General features: G+C 34.2%; 1 protein-coding gene across 1 annotated transcript; it reads right to left on the reverse strand.

Moving 5' to 3' along the window:
• Positions 1-13,605: 13,605 nt before the first annotated feature.
• On the reverse strand, positions 13,606-16,377 carry LOC107806298 (cycloartenol-C-24-methyltransferase 1-like). The gene is made up of 2 exons (NM_001325782.1): positions 16,115-16,377; positions 13,606-14,461 (listed from the first exon to the last, which is right to left on the reverse strand). The coding sequence occupies exons 1-2, from the start codon at positions 16,339-16,341 to the stop codon at positions 13,639-13,641; spliced, it is 1,050 nt and encodes a 349-aa protein (NP_001312711.1). The 5' UTR covers positions 16,342-16,377; the 3' UTR covers positions 13,606-13,638.
• Positions 16,378-18,347: the final 1,970 nt, after the last annotated feature.

Here is an 18,347-nt window from a genome sequence, read left to right on the forward strand (position 1 = left end):
ACCTGAATATAGTAGAAAATAAACTAATTAAGGATTAATAGTTACTATTAGACCCCGACATAAAAAGTCACAATACATAAAACAAGAAAAAACTAAAATTTGGTTATTATTACACCTTAAAAATTGTATTTTTGTTACCCGATTTTACATTGAAAATGTTACAATGAAGAAATTTGAAGCAAGTTCAAAAGCCTAGTTACGGATGAAATTAAACAAACTAAAACAGAGATAACATTTAGGGTTGATGATAGAAAAGGCTAGAGTTGATGTATTTACCTTCAAACTAAAACAGAGATAACGTTTGAACTTGATTCTTCAAAAACCTTTAGCTTCGAATGGGTCTTCCACCAACTCGTCAAACGAAACAATAACAACAAACGGAACCCTAAGTAACAACAAAATTGAAGGATTTTGCAACAGGTCCCTTCGATTTTGGTTAGGTAAATCGATTTTGGTCAAGCAAATCGAATCTTTGAAGGTGGGGCATTAGGGTTCTTCTATTTGGGAATTTTTTACTAACGGGGTGAATGAGAGTGTTTTAGTAAATAGAGGAAGGCTGTTATTTTTATTTACCGAACAATTTAATTACGTGGCTTCATAATAAAAGCATGTGTTTCCCACTCAAGTTATTATAGTTGGGCTAGGGCTTAGGATGGAGTAAATAAATACAATTATTTTAACAATAGTAGAGTGTTAGGACACCCGTAAAATTTAGGTGTGTAGATAATTTTTCAAGACAAGTTGAATGGTCTTTATGCATTTTCTCTATAATTTAGTATAACTTTATCCAATGTATGGTTTATATTTAATTATATATAATTAATTCTTGTATAACTTAAAACACTTTGATGTGTTATTTTATACCAACAATAACATAGAATAACTAGTCTTTGTATAACTCATATGCAATGTTGTGGTAACTCAGTGTCCTTTCAGCCAAAGGTATGACCGTCCTTAAAGAGGTAACTTTATCTCTACTAGATTTTTCTCCACATATACTTCCTTAACAAAGAAAGGAAGGAAACCAAAAAACAAATGTATGTAGTTGATTTTATATTTATGCATTTGCAATATTATACGTGTTAAATAAGTGTAGGATATACATTTTTATTCTATTATTTTGCACTGAAAAAAAGAACCTAAAAATCTATACTTGAAATAGACTTTCAATTTTCAATTTATATTTCTATGACTTGGACTATATAATTATTCTCTAGTGATTATGATTGGAATGAATCCATAAATATCAAATATAGTAGTTTCATATTAACGTACAATTTTATCTAGAATAATTGTTATTCAAGGCGTGCTTAAAGTATATATATTTGTATGCATATCGCCTCATATATTATTTTTGTTTCGTGGATTTAGGATGTAAAATGCATTAATTTATGTTAATTTGATATATTTTTATGTGTAGGAATGATCCGGGAGCAATCAGGGGCGGAATGTGCAAAATTAGAGTCAAAACGGGCGAAAACAGGAAAATGGGATATTTCAGCACCACAGGTGGCGCCTAGCCTACTTGTGGCGCCAAAAATAGTAACCAAGGAAATGGAAGCACCGTGGAGGGAGCCTGGCGCTAGCCAGGGTGCCAGTGACGTGAATTTTCTCCAATTTCTCCCGGGACACGGTTATTTCGACCCTAGACCTACCCAACACGTATAAAAGCAAAAAAAACTTATTTGTCATGGGGAAGATGCCACGTTGGAGAGATATAACATATTTTGAAGGAGAATTCACGTGGAGGAACACACACCACGCTTGGAGGGGGCTTCTAATGAGTTTTTCTTCTCTTCTCTTCTTTTAGTTTCATAGTTTATTAGTTCTAGAGTTTTGGATGCTACATTAACATTGTAGTTTGAAGCTTGAATTGTTCTTATTATTTTTATCATATTGGTTTGTTTATTCAATCTTGCGCAAAATTGTTTGATTGTTTGATCACCAATTGAATACTATCTATGAATCTAGGATTGAACTCAGGAGAGGGAATTCTAGATTGCATATAAGATTGAGTAGAGCAAGATCTTAACTCTTAGGGAGGGCGGATTTGCGGTTAGGATAGGAATATACCTAATCGCCTTGCTTGGTTACTATACAGGAATTATTAATGCGTTCTTGTTAATTCTAATTCCATAGGAATATAGGCGTTAGATTAGCTTGAATAAGTGAGTTGTACTTCGGGAGAAGGTTACGAGCAATATTAACCCTGTCAACCAATAAACCAGATAAATTAATTAGACGATTTAAGTGAAAAACTCAACGAGATTGTTAGCTAACTCATAGATCTAGAATATTCACTCACATTGAATTCGTCTCTATAATTCGCCAAATTGTTTTCTTGAATCTCCTTAATTGCTACTCTAGGTTTAATTTAGTTAAGTATTCATACGTTCGGATTCACTTGAATAGATTAATTACTTGGTTTAATTTAGTTGATAGTTAATCACAAGTCCCTGTGGGTACGATATCTAGACTTACAATCGTATATTACTTGTCGACCACGTATACTTGCGTGTGCATTTGGGAGTAACAAGTTTTTGGCGCCGTTGTCGGGGACTTAGAAATTAACTAGTCTATTAGATTAGATTTTTACTTTTTGTCTACTCAAGTTTTTTCTTCTCTTATTTTTATCTTAGTTTAATATTGACTATCTTTGTTGTTATGGCATCTTGGAATGATAATTGGTCGAATATTTGTTATTCTTATTATGGCGATCCTTGTCCGTATTGTGGGGGGGGGGGGGCCACACTTGTGGCAAAATTGTGAATCTCAATCATATGGATGGAATTTTTGTAATGTGTGTGGTTGTCAAGGTGATCATTGGGATGGTTGTCCTAATTCTTATTATCCTTCTCAGAACTCTTATTATGATGTTTCTAATAATATTTGTGAGTTTGATAGGGGTAATAAAGTGCAGGATATGAAACCTGATGCATATATTAGGGATATTTTGAGACAAGTAGCAGAGCAATATGATGAACTCAAAAAAGATATGAAAATAATAAGGGAAACAATCACAAGAATGAAGGCCAATATGGAAGAACTAAATGAAGAGAGTGAGTACCAGCAAGAGAAAAATTTTGAAGAAGCAGATGTAGTGAGCCAATCTTGGCTAGAGGAACAAGCTTAACTGATAAAATATCAAGAGTTTCTCAGTGATGGTCTTTCAAAATATAGCATAACAACTAATAGAAGGAAGAATTGAGCTCAAACAAGAGATAGACCAATTTGGCTCAGATATCCATGACCTGCATGCTAAATTAAATAAAAAGGTTGAGGCGTCTGATGCCCTACAACCAATTTTTGTGGATACTGGCCAGTTTGTGGAGCGGAAAGAAGAATTCCAACTATTCGACCAAAATATTATTGATAATGCCCAGGTTGACGAAGAGTGCAAAATTGAGGATGTAAAAAATAATGCAATTTTGGAGTTGGAGCATATTGGACCTCATTCTAAACACTTTTCAACATTGTATTTAGTTGGTGACACGGAAATTGATCCAGTCGAGCATATGGAGGAGTCAATGGATGAGGAACAAAGTATTTATATTTTGAAATTTGCCACACCCAGGAGACAAAACGACATTCCTCACTTAAGGGCCAAGAAGTGCAAGATGCGATATCTATTGCTTGGTTCCTTTATTTTTATACCACCACCCCAGGAACGTGATACAAAAGTTGACGCAAAATTGGGGGCGCAATTTATATCTTCAAAGTGGAAGGAAAAGTAGTGAAAGTGATGGCGTCGTGCCGCAACGTTAAATTAAGCGCTTGTTGGGAGGCAACCCAATTTTATTTCTCTTTTTTAGTCTTGCTTATTTTTTTTATTGTGTTATTATTTGTAGTGTTGTTTTTGTATTTTGTATGAGTACAAGCAAGGAGTCAAAGCCAATAGGCATGTGCAAAAGCGAGCAGGTGGTTGAAACTAAGTGTGAGGTACCCGCACAAGGGATCATACCTGAGAGAAACCTGAGTATCCTGTGAGCTGCTAATTTTTCGGCCTTTGGCCTACCAGGGAGTCTTTTTTAACCTCGTGTTATTTTTCAGTGTGCATTGAGGACATTGCATAATTATAAGTGTGGGGTGAGGAGATTGTCTGGGTGATTTTCTGTGCTATCTTAGCTGAGTTATATTACTCATTTTTAGTGTAGTAGTTTTTGTTGAAAATAAAAAAGGAAAAAAAATAAAAATAAAAAAAGTTCAGACTTTTCCCCACGATGGATCTTTTGGACAATTTTCTTGAGGGATAAGTCCGATTAAAAACACCAATTTTTTTTTTTAGGATAGTTAGGTAATATCCCTTGGTTTTTCTTGTCACGACCCGGATTTCCTGCCCTCGGGAGTCGTGATGGCGCCTACTAATGTAAGCTAGGCAAGCCGACTGTTTGACAAAATTATCTTTTTACCCATTTTATAATCTTTAACAATTATGAAGCAATAGCGTGTGGATAGAGAAATTTACAATAAGCAGAAGAAATGCATTAACTATCTGAAATATGTATCTAATACAACTGTTTGAGCATAACTACCCAGAACTGGTGTCATAGTTTTACAAACGGTCTAAGAATATTACATACAAAGTCTGAAAGATAAAAGATACACTGTTTCTGAAATAAGTAAAGGAAATAGGATAAAGGAAAGATAGGAGGTGACGCCAAGGCCCGCGGACGTCTGCAGGACTACCTCGGCTCGCCTGTGTGGACTGAAGACAGCACCCTCACTGCGGTCCAAATGCTCCGGTACCAATATCTGCATACAGTGTAGAGTGTAGTATCAGCACAACTGACCCCATGTGCTAGTAAGTGCCTAGCCTAACTTCGGCGAAGTAGTGACGAGGCTAGGACCAGACTACCAAATAAACCTATACAGTTACATCATATACAGCGAAAAAATAAAAGCAGATAATTACAGTTAAAGATGGGAGGGGAAAAACATGCTTCGGGGAATAACAGATAACAACAGAATATCAAGAGGAATATAAAGAAACCAAAATCCAATTGCTAACAAGGATAAGGAAAACAAATGCAGAATTCACTTTCATTTCACATCTTGTTGCAGGCGTGCAACCTGATCCCATTTCATGTATCTCGTTGCAGGCGTGCAACCCGATCCCATTTCATATATCCCGTTGCAGGCATGCAATCCGATCCTATTTCATATATCTCGTTGCAGGCGTGCAACCCGCTCCCATTTCATATATCTCGTTGCAGGCGTGCAACCCGATCCCATTTCATATATCTCGTTGCAGGTGTGCAATACGCTCCCATTTCATATATCTCGTTACATGCGTGCAACCCGCTCCCATTTCATATATTTCCGTGGCGGCGTGCCACCCAATCCCATTTACAAATCAACAACAATCACAAAAGAATCCCGGCAAGGGAACAAGAGCAATATAACAACATCCCGGCAAGGGAACAATAATATTTTAACAACATTCCGGTAAGAGAACAATAATATTAAAACAAATATCCCGACAAAGGAACGATATTATGACAATAACATCCTGGCAAGGGAACAATAATGATAATAACATCCCGGCAAGGGAACAATAATAATAATCCTTATATGAAGTGCAATAAACCACAACGTGTCATAACAATTACAATACAAGACTCACGAGCATGCTTGCCACCGACGTATAAATACTCGTCACCATGCCTATACGTCGTACTCCACAGTTAACACGTAACAAATAAGACACGACTCCTAATCCCTCAAGCTAAGGTTAGACCAAACACTTACCTTGATGTCACGAACACAATTCAAGTCTCTACTATCGTTTTACCCCTTGATTCCACCACCAATTTTCTCGTATCTAGCCACAAGTTACTTAATTACATCAGTAAACGCTAAATGAATCAATGCTAATGCATGAGAATAAGTTTTCCACAGTTTTACCCAAAAAGTCAAAAATCGCCCCCGGGCCCACATGGTTAAAACGCGAGGTTCGAAACAAAACCCGATTACCCATTCCCCCACGAACCCAAATACATAATTTGTTTTGAAATCGGACCTCAAATTGAGGTCTAAATCCCTAATTTTTGAAAAACCTAGGTTCTACCCAAAACACCCAATTTCCCCCATGAAAATCATTGAATTTGAGTTGAAATCATGTGAAAAGATGTTAATGATTGAAGAAAACGAGTTAAAATTGACTTACAATCGATTTGGAAGAAACGTTATCTTTGAAAAATCGTCCAAGAGTGTTTTGGTTTGAAAGAGTGTGAAAAATGAAAGATTTTCGGCTAAGTTATAAAATTGCAGGTTACAGATGCCGCAATTACGACCATTCGCATTTGCGAAATTGCTTTTGCGAACCACATGTCGCATTTGCGACGACTGACCAAAAGGGGAAAACATCGCATTTGCGATAAATTCCTCGCAATTGCGAGGTAGGCTGGCCTGGGCTATTTTTTAGCATCTGCGACAAAGCCTTTGCATTTGCGAACTCGCAAATGCGAAGCCTGCAGGCCTGCAATGCAACAGCTGAAGTCTGCAACTTTCCAAGTCCAATATCTACCCCGTGGCCTATCCAAAACTCACCCGAGCCCTCGGGACTCCAAACCAATCATGCATACCAACCTAAAGATATCATACGGACTCGCTCGTGCCTTCAAATCACTAACATAACATCAACAACCATGAATTTAGCATCAAAATCATGAAGTTTCTTAAGAACTTCAAATTTTCCAATTTCCTCAAATAAGGTCTGATTCACGTCATTTCAAGTCCGTTTCTTACCAATTTTCACAGGCTCGACTCAAATCATATATAAGACTTTTACTGGGCTTCGGAACCATAATACGGGCCCGATACCATCAAACTTTAAACACATTTCACTTTTAAAAACTCATAAATATTTCAGAAAATAATTTTCTTTAAAAATTCATTCCTCGGGCTTGGGACCTCGGAATTCGATTCCGGGCATACGCCTAAGTCCCATATTTTCCTACAAACCCTTCGGAATTGTCAAATCACGGGTCCGGGTCCGTTTACCCAAAATGTTTACCGAAGTCAACTTAATTCATTTTAAAGGCAAAATTCATCATTTTTCACAGATTTTCACATAATGGCTTTCCGGCTTCGTGCTCGGACTATGCACGCAAATCAAAGTGATGCTGAAAGAGGGTTTTAAGGTCTTGGAATGGATAATTCATTTCTAAAACAAGTGATGACCCTTTTGGGTCATTACATTTCTTTGGACGCCGGTTCTTTTCCAAGGGTGTAGCTCGAACCGGGTACTTTATTTTTTTTAGGAGTAGTTTAGGAAGAATATGAGTCGCTCTAAGATACTCATTGACATGGTTGATGCTGGCATATTAGACTATGACATATATTCTGTTTTTTCGTGTATTTGGTTTGAATTGTGAAGCCTAAGTAAAGTAACTAGCCTATTTTGTGATGCCTTTTCTCAGTTGTTTGACTCGTATGCCACATAATGCCATATTGCTTAAATTTCTCAATTATTTGTGCTTTCTTGACTTGAGATTTGAACAGAACCGTCTTGATTGAGTCATGTGCAACGTGTGTGTGAGGATCTGTGATTTTCTGTGCTATCTTGTGTAGTCTAGAACTTGCCCTGTGTGTTAATTAAAGCGAAATTGTAAGTTGTGCTAATCTAGGAGATGATGTAGGCATTTTATTGCTTGATCATAGATGTTCCTGTCACATAAGAAAATAAAATTTTCCGTTGCTAGCCCCTTTGAGCCTATAGACCTTTTCTTTGGCAACCACATTACAAGTCATACCCCCATTTTGTTCTTAATTTGATATTGATTGAACCTTTACCTCCTAAGGCACTTAGTCGCTAAAAGAAGTAAGGTTAGAGATTGGGAAGTAGCTTTTGAGTGGAACCATGAAAGGGCCCGTTGATGCACTAAAATTGAAATCAAGAGTCATTAGCCGATGAACTTTAATGTATGGGGTGTGTGAAGAAAAGAAAAAAAAAGGAAAAGAAATAAAAAGTGAAAGAAAAGAAAAAATGATAGTTAAAGTATGTAAAAAAAATACACCCCTCCAATTCTTAATAATTTGTGCTAGCCTCTTTGAGCCTATAGACCTTTTCTTTGGCAACCACATTACAAGTCATACCTCTATTTTGTTCTTAATTTGATATTGATTGAACCTTTACCTCCTAAGGCACTTAGTCGCTAAAAGAAGTAAGGTTAGAGATTGGGGAGTAGCTTTTGAGTGAAACCATGGAAGGGCTCGTTGGTGCACTAAAGTTGAAATCAAGAGTCACTAGTCGATGGACTTTAATGTATGGAGTGTGTGAAGAAAAGAAAAAAAAAGGAAAGAAAGAAGAAGTGAAAGAAAAGAAAAAATGATAGTTAAAGTATGTAGAAAAATACATACCTCCAATTCTTAATAATTTGTGCTAGTGGAAATATAGAAGTGCTTAATTGAAAAGAGGGCTATGTTGCATATGGGTTGTGGCAAGTGAATTGGTTGAGAAGAATTGTGAATGTAATGCATTAAAGTGCTTAGGAGGGTTAGTCACTATTTCTAAATGTATCATACTCATCCCTTAGCCTACATTACAACCTTAAAGTCCTAATTGATCCTATATTTGGCTAGCTTAAATTAGTAGAGATATACACCACGGGCAAGCTTATGGTACGGCCATGGGATGCATATGAATTTTTTTGTGAGAGTGAGCGAATTTTGCTCAATTATATGATGTACTTAATTTATATTCAAAAGCACATTTGAATGTGTGGACTAGTATATATTCACTCTTTCGTTTGTTGGTAAGGACACATGATCTCATGAATGATTGGTGATGTTGTAAACTTTCTTGTTGGGTGAGTGCATGAGTTGAGGGTGATTAGTGGTTAAAAGTCGGCTTTTGAGGTTGGGTGGTGACAAATAGGTTGTTGGAATTGATTGAATTGAAATATTATACTTAGGCATGCTTAAACGGGAAGAATGTGAAATTTTGTATGTTCATGCTCGTGTGCCGGTATTGATCATAGTCAAGGGTATAGTGTGTGGTTAAAAGTTAAAGTGCTCCTCTATAATTGAGACTTGTACGTAGTTGGGGGTTTATTTGATAGTCTTAATATCACAAGATTCAAAAACCTTTCATATAGTAACTGATGTTTCGCTTATAGTATATATATTTGTATGTATATCGCCTCATATCTTACTTTTGTTTCGTGGATTTAGGATGTGAAATATGTTGATTTATGTTAATTTGATGTGTTTTTATGTGTAGGAATGATCCGGGAGCAATCGAGGGCGGAATGTGCAAAATTAGAACCAAAATAGACGAAAACAGGAAAATGGGATATTTCAGCGCCACAAGTGGCGCCTAGTCCTACCTGTGGCGTCAAAAACAGTAACCAAAAAATGGCAGCGCCGTGGAGGGAGCCTGGCGCTAGCCAGGGTGCCAATGACGTGAATTTTCTCCAATTTCGTCCGGGACACGGTTATTTCTACCCTAGACCTACCCAACACGTATGAAAGCAAAAAAAAACTTATTTGTCAAGGGGAAGACGCCACTTTGGAGAGATATAACATATTTTGAAGGAGAATTCACTTGGAGGAACACACACCACACTTGGAGGGGGCTTCTAACGAGTTTTTTATTTTCTTCTCTTCTCTTCTTTTAGTTTCATAGTTTATTAGTTCTAGAGTTTTGGGTACTACATGAACGTTGTAGTTTGAAGCTTGAATTGTTCTTATTATTTATCATATTGGTTTGTTTATTCAATCTTGCGTATAATTATTTGATTGTTTGATCACCAATTGAATACTATCTACGAATTTAGGATTGAACTCGGGAGAGGGAATTCTAGATTGCATATAAGATTGAGTAGAGCAAGATCTTGAACTCGAGCCTCGGGAACGGATTTGCGGTTAGGATAGGAATATACCTAATCGCCTTGCTTGGTTACTATATAGGAATTATTAATGCGTTCTTGTTAATTCTAATTCCATAGGAATATAGGCGTTAGATTAGCTTGAATAGGCGAGTTGTACTTCGGGAGAAGGCTACGAGCAATATTAACCCTGTCAACCAATAAACCAGATAAATTAATTAGATGATTTAAGTGGAATTTGTTAATTCTAATTCCATAGGAATATAGGCGTTAGATTAGCTTGAATAGGCGAGTTGTACTTCGGGAGAAGGCTACGAGCAATATTAATCATGTCAACCAATATACCAATAAATTAATTAGACGATTTAAGTAGAAAACTCAACGGGATTGTTAGCTAACCCATAGCTCTAGAATATTCACTCACTTGAATTCGTCTCTATAATTCGCCAATTTGTTTTCTTGAATCTCCTTAATTGCTACTCTAGATTTAATTTAGTTAAATATTCATACGTTAGGATTCACTTGAATAGATTAATTGTTTGGTTTAATTTAGTTGATAGTTAATCACAAGTTCGTGTGGGTACAAGATCTGAACTAACAATCCTATATTACTTGTCGATCACGTATAATTACGTGTGCGTTTGGGAGTAACATTATTCAAGGCGGGGAAAAAGAGTTATATACTATTCTACCACTAGACCATTGGTGCATTTTGTTTTAAGATTGTCTTTTTTTAATTTATACTCTTTAATTGTATTTTCTCAAGAAAATAACCGACCAAAGTTGGTCGGTTTTATTAAAAAATAAAATTACCGACCAAAGTTGGTCGGTTTTTAAAAATGATCGGCCGAATTTACCGACCAAAGTTTGGTCGGTTTTTTTAATATTAATTTTTATTTATTTTAATTGAATAACCGACCAAAGTTGGTCAGTTTCTTGAAAAATAAATTTCACGGGACTCAAAAATAGTTTCCCACATATTTGCACCAAAGATAATCGACCAAAGTTGGTCGGTTTCGTAAAAAAAAAATTAAAAAATAAAATATTTTGAAAAACCGACCAACTTTGGCCATTTTTTTGGCCGGTTTTTTGACCGACCAAAGTTGGTCGATTTTTCTTGGTCGGTTTTTGCCGAATTTCTAATAGTGCAAAAAAGTGTCATGCACATTAAAATATTCAAGTATTATTTAAAGTAAGTAGAAGTAAATGAACTATAAAGGCTCTAATAAATATTATATCTCGTGAGAAAATCACAAATATATCTAGACATTTTTTTAAGAAAATCTTGATAGAAAAATTATAAAATATGTACATAAATATATTGATATGTCGATTTGATTTAATCTTTCTTATCTCCTCGGTATCAAACTGAACCAACCCAAACTAAACCAAATATATATTAGTTTTTAATGTCAGTTTGGTATGAACACCATGTATAACACATTTGAATCGCCAATATGTAGCGTTAAAACTTCATCTACATCAAGTAATATTATTTATGTAAATATATGTACAATCATACTTATTTAAGGAATAAAAATAAAATTAATTTTGTAAGAAATAAAAATTTATTCAAATATTTATAAAAAGTAAAGACGGACTATAAACATTATGCAAAAATATAGGTAACAAATTTTGCGATTTTTTCTTTTCAAACAAAATGTTAATAGTAAATAGAAAACGAAAGGCCTCGTCCGAATTTTTTTAAAAATATTTGAATACACTAATAGTATATACACTTGCTTTTTGGTTGTTTTTGATTGCCAGATATTAAAAAAACATTAGTTCATGATCTAATGAAATTATTTTTACACTGTGTAAAGCGCAGATAAATTTACTAATTTTTAATAAGCATAATGCAAATTTTTATTGAGTGGTGGCGTTTGCTCAGAGGTGGTCGTAAATGGCTGGATGGACGATGGCCAACTTTTTAACTCTGATGACCCAAGATTTGGGCAATGTGCCAATTGTCAATATATATTGAGAAATTTATCTAGCTATATTAGAATAGAAACTTATTTATCATTTTTATTTAGATTCGTACTTAATTATATTTTATATTTATATTTATTATTTATGTACAAAATTATAAAAAGAAGAAAATAGAAGATTCCTTAAATTTAACATTTCATTGTCTCTCGTTTCCAACCCCTCCTAAAAATTTGAATTTCATCTATTTTTCAAAAAAAATCACATCTCATTCTCTCTCCCTCATGTTTATCATCCAAAACCAGTACTTCTCTCACAATGTAAATGAAAATGGCAAAAATTTTATTTCTAAAATTGCAGCAGCAAAGGGTTCTTCATCAACATCCATTAAAAAGCTTCGAAACTTTAAATTCAATATTCCAAATACGAATTTGTGATTTATTTGGATTGGGTGTTCTTGAAAATAATTGAGAATATACCTTGTAGTTTATATCTCAATTTTGAGGCAAATTGGTTAAGTTTAGAGTTGGTTTTACGTAAAATTTCATATTGAAACTCGAAGAAAATAAATTTTCAGTATTCGTATGATAATTGTATGATAAATGTATCACAATTGTTTAGATTTGTGTCACAATTATATTAAATTTGTATGTTACTTGTATCTGATACATTAATACCTAGAGTAATATTTGATACAATATTAATAAAACTATAATATAATATTATATTAGATTTTAAGTTTAGAGTTGTGATTGAAACTTGAAGAAGATGAAGATCGCAATTGTATTACAATTTTTCAAAAATATCAATACTCAGACATCAATTATGCTAAACTTAAAGTTTCAAAGTAAGACCAACAATTATGTTGATTTGCATAACAAACAAAAAATTCTTTTTCTTTTCTACAAAAAAAGAAGAAGCAAAAACATAATAAATTTTTTGAAAGAATATTTTCTCCATCAAGAAGAAAAGATAAAGATAAAAAATTCAAGAACAACGAGCAAAATATATATTCTCGCAACCTAGAATAATCCATTGGTTTATTCATAGTAATCACCACCAATAATTCGTCATAAACTTATATAATAATTAAAGAATTAGGCACTACTAAGTCCTCCATAACAAAATGATGCCAACAAGAAGTGAGGGCTTTCGGATTTTTTTAGAAATGGCGTTCTAGGAATTACATAAAAAGGGATAAATTAAAATAGTAAAATTATTGATCAAAACAAAAGTGATCATTTATAAGTTAAAGGATAACTAACTTGTGGCTTTTGGCTTATTTTGAAATAAGTACTAACTTATAAATACTTTGATGTTTGTCAAATGCATAAATAAGCAAGAAAATACTTATAACTTATTTTGGCCAATTTATAAGCTTAGCCAAACACTATCTTAATCCGAAGCAAAAGAAAAGTAGAAGAGAGGGTTCCATATACCGTTAAGCAAAAGCTTGGTGGGTGGGGGGGGGGGGTTGTGCGTGTGTGGTGCGGGGGAGGGGTTGGTGCGGGGATTGGATGCGGAGGGAGAATATCAGCATATACCGTTAAACCTCTTTATAACAGTCATTCTCTGTAACAACATTTCACTATAACAATCAAGTTTTATTTGAAACCAATTTTTTACGTTATGGTATAATATATGTTATCCATAACAGCACTTCACGATAGCAACCAAAAAATATCAAAACAAATAAAACTATTATAGAAATGTTTGATCGTATATAAGCAAATTGTCCGCCTTTATCAGCTTGTCTCGTGTGGCATATATCTCAAGAACATGGACATTTATCAATGGCAAATATAACAAGACATGAAATATAAATGTGTCAGACATGCAACACAAGTAAATATAAAGCTAACTGACTATAAACTCCAATTTACTTTAGGTCTGAAATGGGCTTGCGAACCAAGAAGAAATACAATGGTGTAAAGATTCCTTTCTTTGCACCACCAACAAGACCTTGTGCAGCTTTCTCTAAGAAACCTTGAACCCTTTGACTACCTTTAGGAGCCAGTCCCACGAATTCAAGTGCGGAGACTAGATTTCTGGTCAAAAGCCGTCCAAGTGCTGTTAGAGGGAAGCTACTAAACGAGAAATGACTCGTATCTAAAGGCAAGTACCACGGAACAGGCGAATCCTCAGCAAGATCCTTGTCCCATACAACTTCGAAACCAGCTTGTTTCGCTGCTTCAAGACATTGTGATGTCAATCTAACCTCAGGTAGACCATTTCCAAGCTCAATTTCCGACTTGATCTTTTCGTGCTCTTCGTTATTTGGATCGTATGAATCGGTCATGCACCATTCGTATACAGCAAAACACTGACCAGGTTTCAACACTCTATAAATCTCTTTATAACATCCAACTACATCTGGTGCATGGCAAGTTGCTGCTATGGCGTATACTGCATCAAAGCTATTGTCAGGAAACGACATTTTCATGAAATCGCCTTTTACAAAATTGCAAGTCTGATTCAATGTTAAACCAATTTTGTTGTTCAACTCTTGTCCCCTAGTTATCTGATATTCATTGTTGTTGAGGCCTGTAATTGATGTAGAGCTGAATCGAGCTATTTCTCTTAATGGTCCACCAATTCCACATCCTACGTCCAAAACCTTTTGTCCTGGTTTTAATCCTAGTTGCAAGGCAAGGAAGTGCTCATTCCTTTTAATGCTCTCCAGTAGTGATTCTCCTTTCCACCTGCGCATGCATGCAGGCACAAGTGTGAGTGCATGAGTATAATAACAATAAATAAGGGAGGCAAACGGGTGGATCAGGTCGGATATGGGCAGGTCGAACACAGATAACGCAAAAACAGATAAAATATCCAACATGACCCATATTTAATACGGGTAGAAAATGCGTTAACCGACGGATAATATAGATATCCATACAGTGGCCGACCCAGAATTTTGTGCAAGCGGGTTCAATAGTAAAAGTCCATAACTAATATAAGTGGCATAAGGCACGAGGAGTAAGTTTTTTTGTCTTTATTGCTCACAATGTGATGCCGTAATAAAGTCCTTTTAAAGTCGGTGCTCTATATTTTAAACAAATTTTTGCTTATTCTAATTTAAAAAATCTAACTTTAGCTAATTTATTAAACTTTAACCAAAAAAAATCTTGACCAATTTTAGAATTTATTAACACAAAGAAATTTGATTTATTATTAAAAAAAATAGCATTTATTAGGTAACAAGTTATTATTTGCTAAAGAAGAAACAATAAGAAAAGAGTTACAAATTAAACTAAATTAACACCAACAATCAGAAAGAGAGCTTATACACACTCAAAAGAAAAAAGAACGAAAAAGTTCCAACATAAACTAAAATTAAACCAACAAATGACAAATAATTTCAGGCAAATATACTTGTAACTGTGCAAATCTTAGCAATTTTTATGAAAGGGAGAACTAAAATTAGCTTCTGCAAAATACATACCAGGAAAATAATTTGCTTTGATTGCAAAGAAAGTTATATCCAGTCATGCTGCTATCATTACGGTTTGTCTTTTCTTTTGTGACTCTTATTGCAATTTATACAACCAAAAAAATAAAATAGGTACATAAGATGACAAGACCTAACCAATATTATGAACCCCTTGACCACTTTTGCAAGAGATTTTGTCAAGTGGGTTGAAATATAATTTTTATACATAATTTAAAACAAGAACTCCTAGTCTCCTAAACATGAAAAACTCCCGATTTGAATTATTACAAATATAAAAATTAAATCTATTAGTTATTTATTTTTAAGTTGATAATATGAATCTTATAATCCATTTTTAACAAATTTAGTAATATATATGGTTAATTATTTTTTAATCCCTTTTACCACCACTAAAATTAAGTGTGACCAAAACCTAATTAATATTCATTCACTTATGCATGAGCCATTATGCTTGCATTTGGGTAGGTCACATGTTACGGGTACGTTCAAGCTGCGGAATCCGCCAAGGTGGGTGTGGCTCTTTACTTTCCGGTATATTGCGTGAACGCGAAATGTTTCGTACACTAAGATATTTTTTTTCACTAATTATGCATGAATTTAATGGACCAACAACAACAATAAATTCACGTGTAATCCCGCGGGTCTAAAAGGGGTAGAGTGCATGCAGGCAGTACCCTACCTTGTAAAGGTACACCAGGATACTTTTTCCCCCACTAATTATGCAGGAATATAATGGAACAACAACAACAACAACAACAAATTTAGGTATAATTTCGCGGGTCTAGAAGGATAAAGTGTACGCAGGCCTTATCCCTGCCTTTATAAGATAGAGAGATCGCATACAATAGACCTCCGGCTCAAGATAAAAGTAATACAGATAATAGACCATGATAAATTAACAAACCTGGGTGCAAAATGGAATGATTCTCCCCAGCCATATTCATAGAAGCTGGTGGAAAGATCATAGTATTTGTTAACCATGTCACTGTAGTTATTCTTTCTCTCTTCTTCTTCACCTCCATAATAACCATGGTACTTCTCATACTTGTCAACAGCAGACAGAACTTTCTCTTTGTTAATTTTGCCACCAACCCCAGATGCCAGATCAAATAAAGCTCCTTGTTTTGACATCTTTTTCCTAAATCACAAGATACAGAATAGAATAAAAGGAGGGATCTTTTCTGTATTAATTCTGGTGTGTTTGTGATTATTTATAGTGGAATTATACTAAGTTAAATTATTTTTAATAATTGTTCTGACAAAACAATCACTGTCATTTTGTCCCAATTAATTCCCATATATGGCACAACCACCGGGCACCGGCTATGAAAATGCGGTAATGTTAAAATCATGTGCTATCTAGAGAAGTTACTTCTTCTATTCTAAATTAGTAATTCTTTAAAAGAAGATTATCATAAAATCAATTACTAATTAAATATATATCAGTAAGGGGTGAATTATTTATTCAGATAGTAAGTTTTTGCATTAGTGATAGGTAGGTTAAAATAATTACTAAATAAATAAATAAATAAAGGTGAACATAATAGCACAATAAATGTAAGGAAGATTGGTGTTTTGGACATTAGTGAATAGAGGTAAAGTATTTTCTAATAAAGATGAACCAATACCTCATATTTTTTAATTTTTGGGCAAATAAAGAAATTTTTTTATATTTACTAAATGATTCAATTATACATTGGAACAAATATGTCATGGTCAGCGCACTTCTGTAGTGACAAAAAGAAAGAAAAACTAAGTAGGCGTTTGGACATAAAAATTGTAATTTTTGAAAAAAAATAATATTTAAAATTAAATTAAAAATAATATTTTAAATTTAAAATTATATTTAAAAATATATTTCACTTAAAAAATATTACAGTTTTATGAGTGGGTAAAAAAAATTGAAAATTTTGTTTTTGAAAAACTCATTTCGAATTTTTTTTAAAAAACTTGCAAAATTTTATAGACAAACATATTTTTTTTAAAAAAGAAAAATCAAAAAAAGGAAATTTTTTGTTTGGACAAACAGGTCCATAAGGTGATTACTTAAGTTTTTCAAAAGAAAGAATATGACATATATGTTATAAATATATTATATTATGGATGTTCATTTAGTACTCCGTTGTAAATAAGCTTCTTGAAGAAGTTTATTCATATGGGAATCCGCCGTAAATATGTTATCTATTTAGTACTCTATTGGAAATAAGCTTCCTGAAGAAGCTTATCACTTTGGTACCCGATTATGGATAAACATTACCCCCGGTAGAAGATTATCCATACCGGGTACAATAAGTTTATCCTTTCAGTACTCCGTTATGGATAATCATTACCCCTAATAGAAGATTATCTATACTTGGTACAATGAGCTTATCCATTCAGTACTCAGTTATCGATAAACATTGCTCTCAGTAGAAGATTATGCATATTTGGTATAGTAGCAGCTTGCAGTAGCAGCTTACACAACAACTTCCTTTCTTCTATAAATAGAAGAGATTTCAGTTCATTATGTACATCAGTTTGAATTCGAATAATATAGCAGTTTCTCTCTATACTTGTCTTTACTTTACAGTCTTTATTTTATAACACGTTATCAGCACGAGACTGCCATCTCGAGCAAATATTTTGAAAGTATCTAAGGTAAGAACTTTCTTTTCCTAAATAATGTCAAATCTTTCTAAACTTGAATTTGTATCCCTGGATATATCGGGCAAAAGCTACATGTCTTGGGTGCTTGATGTTGAAATTCATCTTGATGCAATGGGTCTGGCAGACACCATCAAAGACAAAAATCAGGCATCAAACCAAGACCGTGCCAAAGCAATGATATTCCTACGCCATCACCTTGACGAGGGACTGAAATGGAATATCTCACTATTAAAGATCCAGTCATACTGTGGAATAATTTGAAAGATAGATATGACCACCTCAAGATGGTTGCTCTTCCACATGCACGATATGATTGGACTCATCTAAGGCTACAAGATTTTAAATCTATCAGTGAGTATAATTCTACTATGTTCAGAATTATTTCCCAATTGAAATTATGTGGTGATAATATTACTAATCATGATATGTTGGAGAAAACTTTCACCACTTTTCATGCCTCGAATATGCTCCTGCAGCAACAATATCGAGAG

Source organism: Nicotiana tabacum, chromosome 1 (genome assembly GCF_000715075.1).
Source record: "Nicotiana tabacum cultivar K326 chromosome 1, ASM71507v2, whole genome shotgun sequence".
Taxonomy (NCBI): Eukaryota; Viridiplantae; Streptophyta; class Magnoliopsida; order Solanales; family Solanaceae; genus Nicotiana; species Nicotiana tabacum.